The sequence below is a fragment of the Triticum urartu genome, chromosome 5, assembly GCF_003073215.2.
Source record: "Triticum urartu cultivar G1812 chromosome 5, Tu2.1, whole genome shotgun sequence".
Classification (NCBI taxonomy): Eukaryota; Viridiplantae; Streptophyta; class Magnoliopsida; order Poales; family Poaceae; genus Triticum; species Triticum urartu.
The window spans coordinates 366391861-366401726 of NC_053026.1; the positions used below are offsets into that span (position 1 = coordinate 366391861).

The 9866-nt window shown below is 46.8% G+C and overlaps 1 protein-coding gene across 1 annotated transcript; it reads left to right on the forward strand.

Annotated features, from left to right (window-relative positions):
• The first annotated feature begins 5712 nt into the window (after window positions 1–5712).
• Window positions 5713–7190, forward strand: LOC125509067 (aquaporin PIP1-5). Its single transcript, XM_048673944.1, has 3 exons — window positions 5713–6442; window positions 6535–6675; window positions 6787–7190. The coding sequence occupies exons 1-3, from the start codon at window positions 5807–5809 to the stop codon at window positions 6880–6882; spliced, it is 873 nt and encodes a 290-aa protein (XP_048529901.1). The 5' UTR covers window positions 5713–5806; the 3' UTR covers window positions 6883–7190.
• Window positions 7191–9866: the final 2676 nt, after the last annotated feature.

Here is a 9866-nt window from a genome sequence, read left to right on the forward strand (position 1 = left end):
ATCATAGAAAATAATCCATAACTCGGATGAAAAAATTTTATACATGAAAGTTGCTCAGAACGATGAGACGAATTAGAATACGCTCTCCGTTCATTTGTCACGTGCCCCTAGCATAGCAAACATCGAACCATTCCCCTCCAGTTCGTCTATCTGGATGTTATCCCCCTTCACCGGTATCGTGTAGCACCGTGTTAGAACACCCCTAGCCCCGCATGTTACCCCGTCATGCATCTGTTTGCATTATAATTACTGTTTCTTTCCCATCTTCTCTCCGGTAGACCCCGAGAGCGCTGCTGATGCCACTGTGATCGACTACGTCGACAATGACCCTTCTTCCCTTTTAGCAGAGCTTCCACGCAAGCCCCCCTTTGATCATCCCGATATCGCCCATTCCATTCTCTCTCGTGCTTGCATTAGATTTTGCTATTGTTATTGTTTGCTCCTATTCTGATGGATAGCCTGCTTTTGTAACCTGCTCATTATACCTTACATGCTTATCCTAAATTGCTTAGTATAGGTTGTATAGTGATCCATCAATGACCCCACCTTGTCCTTGTTGCCCCTGCTTCATCATTGACGACTCGAGCAACGTGATCGAAGACCAGAGCCCGACACCTCACATCACATCGCACCCCCTTTGTTGCTCGACTCTGCAGAGATACTATCGAGTGCCGAGGGTGATACCTTGTAACGCACTCCTAATGATGACTCTATAGTGTAGCTATTCGGTCGTGGTCATCAAGGGTGATTCCTCCTTTACCACTCCCGATATGACTCTGTCGTGCAACCCCTCAAGTGTGAACCTCGAGGGTGGTTCCTCCTACGTTCACCTTGATGATTACATCAAGTGGAATCCACCGAGGGAGATTCCTCAGGGTTTCCCCCTTGATGTTTGGACACACGGTTACCTTGCCTTTACTTGAGACCTTTGTGAAAGTCGGGCGGGCCTGGAGAGCACCCACAAGATAATTACATGGCACGGCCGGGCATTCTGGGCCCTTGTTGTAAGTCCATGAGATGAGGCGACGGGGTCACATTGATCGTGAGTCTCTGCTCGTCTCCGCAAGATAATAATACACCGTGGTTTGGGTATTTGTTCTGTGTTGGCCTTTGGCCTTTATGCACTAACCGCCACGTGAGAATAGTTATGGGCCTCGATGTCGCAGTATCAGCTGAAGCTTTGTCAGACGTCCAGTTCAGCATTGCGACATGGCCTGGTTGGCGCCCTAGTGGAGGAGGCCTATATCTCCCTGCACACAACGACCCGAAGTGCGACGGGCGATGGGCCCAGACCCAGAGTTCTTAGGATGTAGACCGGTGGGGACCTCTCTGCTGACCTTAGGTAGAGCTGCAACGTGTTGATCTTTCGAGGCTGGGCATTGACCCAGGAAAGTGTGTCCGGCCAGAGTAATCAAGCATGTTGGAAAACATGGTGCACCCCTACAGGGAAGATTATCTATTAATAGCCGTGTCCATGGTAACGGGCGTTCAGAATTTTATCCTGATCTTATATAACTAGAAATGGATACTTGATACTTGTGATTGATATGTGGCTCCGAGATTGCTTTCTCGCAGGGAGTCAAGGAAGGATCTCTGGGCATTAATTCTACAACATGCTTGTTAATTATAAACTGCTATTCTATACTCTTATACATGCTGCAAGATGCTTGGAGCTGCTTGAAGATAATAGTCTTTGATAGGCTAGGACTTTCCCCCTTATTCTGGCATTCTGCAGCTCAATCCACAAATACATACCTTTCTTTGATACCAATACATACTTAGTATAGATCTATTGATTGCGAGTACTTCGGATGAGTACTCACGGTTGCTTTGCTACCCATTTTCCCCCTTCTTTCTTCTTTCCGGTTTTTGCAACCAGTTGGTGGATCCGAGGAGCCAGATGCCACCCCACCGACTACTACTACTACCCGGAGGGTGCCTACTACTATGTGGAGCCCGCCAATGACCAGGAGTAGTTAGGAGGTCCCAGGCAGGAGGCCTTGCCTCTTCAATCATTGATGTTTGTGCTGGCCTTCTTAAGGCAAAACTTGTTTAACTTATGTTTGTACTCAGATATTGTTGCTTCCGCTGACTCTTGTGCTTTCGAGCTTCTGTATTCGAGCATTCGAGGCCCCTGGCTTGTAATGAAGCTTGTATGACTTTCATTTGTGTTTAGAGTTGTGTTGTTATATCTTCCTGTGAGTCCCTGATCTTGATCATACATGTTTGCGTGTATGATTAGTGTACGGTCAAATGGGGGGCGTCACAACATGGCTATTACCTCAAACAGAAACACTTTGTATGCTTAGATACCAAGGGACCAACCATGGAGAACCTAGGGGGCAAGGCCAAACCATGGCAGAAGATGCATATCAAGAACATGGAGAGGATCGTGCCCAGCATGGGACGAGAGGTGCGACCGCTCCAAGCAAGAGCTACAACCGCTCAAGCAGTACAACCGCCCCAACCACCGCTCCAACTGCTCCACGTGGAATCATCTCGGGCTCTCAAGCGGTACAAGTCAGTATCACTGTGGTTCTCCCGGCAATTGATCGAGCGGTACAACCTCCCCAACCACTGCTCCAACTACCGCTCCACCTGGACTCGTCTCGAGCTCTCAAGTGGTACAAGATGGTACCACTTCGGTTCTCTCGGCAATTGCAAATTAATGGGTACAACCAGTTCCTCAATCTGGTACTCCCGGCCTCTACTTCAACGCACACCATCAGCATGGGAGAAGTGGTATAGCCACTCCAGTGAAGGGGTACAACCGCTCATGTGGTACAACTGCTTGTGTATGTGTAAGTGCATCAAGTGCTCCCTCAGTGGCTTTAGCATATTGAATACAAATAGGTTAAGGGACTAATGTGTTTGTGAGTATACACAGGTGTTATAGTCCCTGAAGATTTGGTTTAACCAACGAAAGACGACCCCTAAAAATGTATTTCTTCAACTGAAGAATTTGGTGCGGCCTTTGAAGAAATTGATGTGAAGACTTTGTATTTGTAGCTTGAAGACTTTTGTTTTCGTAGTTTCTTTCTTCTTATTTGAGTCATAGGACAAACCATACCGTTAAAGAGGGTCTAGGTGATACATATATCATATTTGACATCTGATGCTCAAACCTATACACGATCTTGCCACTTCGAGTGTAGCCTTTGGAAACCTCTGGTATAGCTGACGAATTAGCTAGCGACATTGACGTGGTTAATCTACTCGTTGATGAATTTGGTCAGCCTAAGGAGTTAGGATTTCGCCAGTAAGATCTGCCTACTGTGAGGAAATTGAGTGCCCCGACGAAATTGAGAGTTTGGTTTTCCAACCGTTGCTGCACCACGTGCCAGCTGTCAAGTGAATTCTTATCCTGACAACGGTCATGTCCGAAGGGGCATTTATGGCAATTCATGTCGGGTTAGCCCCTGGCTATATATAGCCGCCCCCCTACAACCCTTCATTGGTTGGCTGCTCTACACAGAACTTGAGACTTGTCATTTGAGAGCAACCCTTCCTCTAACGACTTTGAGAGAAACCCAAGTGAGGAAACACCCAACTAGAGACAATGTGATTGAGTATCACAGAAGGGTTTAATCTGTGTGATCCGACGCATGTTACCTTTGAAGACTTTCATTCTTTCAGATGGCTAGGCATCAAGTTCTGAGCACCCAAGAGTAATTGTGGTGTGCCGGTGGACAAGTCTATGAAGGTTTTGGAAGTCTACCTTGAAGACTTACCACGAGTGATTGAGCGAGGTCTGCTGTGACCTTAGCTCAAGAGGAATACAGTGAAGACTTAGTGTCTTCGGAGTTGAACTCAACTGTCTCAACCAGACGTATAGTTGATACAACAACTGGAACTGGTCTACCAAATCGTTGTGTCTTCATCGAGCCTACCTGGTTTCAAATTCCTCCTCACCCCTTACCTTTAAGTTATTCCGCTGCTGAAGAATCTGTGACCTACCCTCTGAAGAATTTGAACTGAAGACTTTCATCATGTTGTTTTTCATTTCTTCAGTTCATCTTCCTCATGCTTCAATGCATGTATGATTACTTGTTATTCACTTGCATGCATCTCGTATGCATGCCTTTTGTTTCTATGATGACTTGGTTTCACTCGCGTTTCTATTTTTCACTCTGATCTTCGTCAAATTCATCAGAGTTTGATGAATTCATAAAAAATCTCCCATTCAACCCCCACCACCACCCCCACCCCCACCCCCACCCCCTGGGAGTAAACCTACGCTTTCAGTATGCGGTACAACTGCCCTGCATGTGCGCATTGAAAGGGCCACGACCCTTGCATCCCAAACTTACCCCTTGGACTATAAGTACTTGTCTTCTAGCTCCATCCTAGGGTTAGCAAAGTATATTTTGATACCTTGAAAGCTTTGCTCCTATCTACCCCCTCTTCCATGGAGACCAAGGCCTCCATGTGAGAAGATCCCTTGGGGATTCAAGACCCCTCTTGAGGGAAGATCTATCTTGGATACAAGACCCCTCTCTCCTTGAGATTGGGATGAAATAGCTACCTGTTTGCCTACCTATGTTGGATTTGGATCGTGTACCTCCTTACGTGTATGTGGATTTAGTGGATGTGTGACTAGATCTTGTCTTGAGTGTTGTTTTCCTCTTGTGTTTCTCCTTGTGTTCTTCGTGATTTTCCCTTTTCCCACATCCAAGTGTGAAAAAGATCATTACCTAGGGCTGGGCCCTACATCATTATTCCTAATTAACCGAGAAACTCTCTTCTTCTTTATGAAATGTAGGACCCCCTGTCCCTCTCGAGATGTTACTCAAAAAAATAGGTCGAGTGTCGCTCGGCTTTCATCTAATCCAGGGGCCAACCACAGGACATCACACTTTCATAAAAATAAGTCGAGTGTCTAGAGGAGGCACACGAAATAAGTGTAGGCCAAGTGTCGACACGGCATCTTACATTTTGGACAGTGGTCATCCAAAAGATGACACGTGTACGTCATATAAGCCGAATATCACGTAGGCTGTGCACATCATAGGTATAAGCCGAGCGTGGGCCCTCGGCTTATATATACACCGTGCTTCGCCACTAGGATTGGTGCTCGTCTTTCACTGCTGTAAGCGGAGCTGCGCATAAGTTACACTCGGCTTATGACGAAACATCAACTATGGTTGCATGTATGTTTATTTTAAGTTTTCGGTTATTATTATTATCCCTCCCCCGCCTGGGATAATGACCAATATATATAAGATTAAAACATAGAACCTGTGTTGCAACCTTTTGGAAGCACTACATGTCCGTGTCTGTCTAGCAACTAGTACTAGCTGGAACAAAAAGGACACCACTTTCTGCTCTCATAATGCAAGATTCTGTACAAATGAATTCAGCCCACTGATCAATATTATCTTATCACCGACTTAAACTAGTATACTAAGTATCTGCTATTAACAACAGCCGACGAAACCATTCGATACCACAAACTCTGCCGCTCCATGACATGGAAGGTGAGGTGAGACGCCCAGAGTAGTAAACAAGCCACAACAATTTCATAGACCAACTAATAGAACTAATAAAGTACCATCACTGGGCCACTAATCAGTAAACCAAACCCGCCCCCTATCATCATCCACTAATCAACAAGTGGCAGCAAAGGCAAAATAAGCACATTATCAGTTTATCACCACACACACAATGCAGAGCAACCATGATTGACCCCCGCTATAAGAAGCGCTCCAAAGCCACTCCCTTTCCTCATCTCTCTCTCGCACACCCATCCATCATCATCTCATCTCCTCTGCCTAACAGGCTAAGCAGCTGAGCTCAAGCAGCGGCAATGGAGGGCAAGGAGGAGGACGTGCGTCTGGGCGCCAACCGGTACTCGGAGCGGCAGCCGATCGGAACGGCGGCGCAGGGCGCGGACGACAAGGACTACAAGGAGCCGCCGCCGGCGCCGCTGTTCGAGGCGGAGGAGCTGACGTCGTGGTCCTTCTACCGCGCGGGGATCGCCGAGTTCCTGGCCACCTTCCTGTTCCTGTACATCAGCGTGCTCACGGTGATGGGCGTGGTGGGCAACCCCTCCGGCTCCAAGTGCGGCACCGTGGGCATCCAGGGCATTGCCTGGAGCTTCGGCGGCATGATCTTCGTGCTCGTCTACTGCACCGCCGGCATCTCCGGCGGCCACATCAACCCCGCCGTCACCTTCGGGCTGTTCCTGGCCAGGAAGCTGTCGCTCACCCGGGCCGTGTTCTACATGGTGATGCAGTGCCTGGGGGCCATCTGCGGCGCCGGGGTGGTGAAGGGGTTCCAGACCACGCTGTACATGGGCAACGGCGGCGGCGCCAACTCGGTGGCGCCGGGGTACACTAAGGGCGACGGCCTGGGGGCGGAGATCGTGGGGACCTTCGTGCTCGTGTACACCGTCTTCTCCGCCACCGACGCCAAGCGCAGCGCCAGAGACTCCCACGTCCCCGTAAGTGCACCGGCCTCTCTAACTAGCGCGTGGAACATATCATTTCGTGGATGATGAACAAATTAACTGATGTATGGATGGATTCGGTGCAGATCCTGGCGCCGCTGCCGATCGGGTTCGCGGTGTTCCTGGTGCACCTGGCGACGATCCCCATCACCGGCACCGGCATCAACCCGGCGCGCTCCCTCGGCGCCGCCATCATCTACAACAAGAAGCAGTCGTGGGACGACCACGTAAGAAGAATCACTTAACTAACAAAACTAGGACTATCAGTCACTACTTAGAGACTAATTATTCATGCTTGGGAGGAATTAAGCTTGATGATCATGGTTTTGGGCATGCAGTGGATCTTCTGGGTGGGCCCGTTCACCGGCGCGGCGCTGGCGGCCATCTACCACGTGGTGGTGATCAGGGCCATCCCCTTCAAGAGCCGCGACTAGCATACTCAATCGGCCATGGAACGGATGGAATCCTATCGTTCATCGACCATCGTTTGTGCTGATCTTTGCTCCTGCGTGAGTACTCCTGTAACTATCGGTCTGCCGTACTGTTCCTGAGCGAGCGAGCGTGTGTGTCCTTCAGTCGGTGTGTCAGCGTTACAAGTGTGGTGCACTTCTTCACCGCGCCTACCCAAAATGTGCAGATTTCGGTACTTGTGGTTCCCTCTCTTTTGTAAGCAAAATGCGTGTATAAAATAACAAGGAATGAAGATCGAATTAACGATCGATCTTCAACTGGAGTGCTATTACATCGATACTTGTTCCGTTCCAAAACATTTGGGATTTCTGGGTTTGTACTAAGTCAAACTTGTTTAAGTTTGACTAACTTTACAAAAAATGCTAATATCTACACCATTAAATATATGTTATAATGACACTGATTAAGCTAATTTGATGTTGTAGATATTGGAAAGTTTTCTATTAACTTGGTCAGATGTAAAGAAGTTTGACTTAAGACAAACCTAAAACTTCAAGCCTTTTGAAATAAATTAAGTGCATATGTGTGTCATATGAAAATAAAATGTTCTCTATATGTGTGTCATGCTCTGCTTGTCTCTAAGCACTCACGCGAGATGGAGCTGGGCTGACTGGTGGGCTTAACATGCCAAAATACCAATACTGACGGGCCGAAAATACGGACTGATATCCTATTTGGCGCATAAGCCACCAAATAGTAGCCATTTCGTAGAAAACACGCACCCCCTCAAGCACTACCACGATAAGTAGGCCGGCCCATGCAGCTACCTTCACCGGCTTTGGAGTCACCACTTTTTTCTCAGTTTTTATTTTTTATATATGAATATTTTTCAAATTCGCATTTATTTGTCAAATTTCACAAACTTTTTTTAATTCATGAACTTATAAAATTTCATGTATTGTTTTTAAAGTTCTTCAACTTGTAAAAAATACGACCATTTTCAAAATTCGTAGACTTTTTCTAAAATTCATGGATTTCTCTATAAAAATAAAAAATTATAATCTGGTAAAAAAATTCGCCAATTATTTTTAAAATTAACAAAAACAGTTTTTTTTACTTGAGCCAGTTGCTGCTGAAAAAACGAGCAACAAAAACAAGCAAAGAGCATGGGCGGACGATGGAGCAAGTGTTGTAGACACATTTTGGCTCAACAAGCATTGAATAGTAGCTCCCCACAATGCCGACAAGCCAAAAACCATCCAAACTCCTCAAAAGCGACCTTCGTCTCAAGCTTTCTATCCTCAAGGCTGAACTTCTTCATCGACACACATTGTTTATTCCAAATGTTCTGTCTCTTGAGCTTCGTCCAACAATGCATCAATGTGAAGGGCTTGTCGTCCGTCCTTTGGTACAGTGTGACAGCGCTCTCAGGCTATACAATGATGTGACCATCAAGTGACAACATTGAGTTAATCAATGAATTGACCAACTCGTAGAGCAATCAGAAGCAAAATTTACGTATACATGATTGTCGCGCTCGTTGGACACCTTCTTTCCACTTGTACAATCATATGCAATACTTCATGATGGTGTTTGAAATGGTGTACCACATTGCGAATATGGATCAATTCAAAAAGTGTATGCCGAGTAGTCCTTGTGCTCTTGAAACTAAGAACGTAGATGTTGCCAAAAAAAGTGTGCCCTTTAGCTTCATGCCTACAAACACCGAACTTGTGGCCAACCATACATCGCACAACAATGCATCCTCCCTCACTGAGTACCCCGCCATCGTGTTTTCTTTCATGTTAAACAACGAGAACATCAGAATAAATTCTCAATGGCATTGTGTCGAACACTTATGGAGCATGGTGTGTGTCATGAACGACACCAGCAGGGGGCGGGCGATACCGGGACAACGGCCTGATCCAGGATGCAACAGCGGCGAAGTACAAGGTGCCTGGGCGGCAACCAAAGTGGTATAGAGGTGACGGTGGTCTTGGTGGGTGTGGATATAGAGCAAGGGGAGGGACGGAGTGGGGGGGGGGGAAGAGCTCTGGGGGAGGGGTTTTGGGTGAACCTAGTGTGTCAGAGTTCAACGTGGCGGATGTCCGTACTCACTCAAACCTCTCACGTGTTTGCTTTTGATTTGGGATATTTCGGATGTCTTGACAACGCCACAGACCTTTGACGCATGACGTTGACTGGAAAAAGGTATAAGGGCATCTTCAACATCGACCCTCAAACCCAGCCGCATCTGTCCGGACGTACTGTGCCATCCAACACGGGCCTATATCGGTCAGCAGGGCGGTTTGGACATACTTTCTTCTGCAAACCTGAGACAAACGTGGGGGGAGGGCTTTGCGGATGTCCGGACCGCTCCCAAGCCCCGTCTGACCGCCCTGGTCAACCAAAACCCCTCTCTCGCCCGCGCGCTTCTCGTTCAAAACAGTCAGTGTCGCATTCGTGCCCTCCTTGATGTGGCCGCTAGTGCAAGAGATAATCTTCGGAATGTTTTACAAGTTGGTTCTTTTAGCTTTGAAGTTCCACCAATTGAACCGAAGAAGGATGACGTTAACTAGTTAAGCCCACCTTCAGAAATCCATTTGCTACATAAATTATTGCAGAGCTTGTGTCGGTCAATTGATACGAGAGGGTCAAGTCGTTTGATATAATACTAGTTACGTACTACTTCCTCTGTAAACAAATATAAGAGTGTTTAGATCACTGTTTTAGTGATCTAAACGCTCTTATATTTCTTTACGGAGGGAGTAGTTTTCTTAGGAGTCCAAAGTTAGGCCTCCTTTGGTTGGTTTGTAGGATTTTTGTAGGAATTCTATAGGATAGGATTTGCAAAGGAAAAATTCCTTTCAAGTCCTTTAGTTTGTAGGAATGGATTTCTATTCCTATGTAGGATAGGAATCAATCCTTCATGTTTTGGAGGGGAAAAAATTAGACTAGACTCAATGGAAAAAATCTTATCCTATGCACCAAATGGCATCTCTTTCTC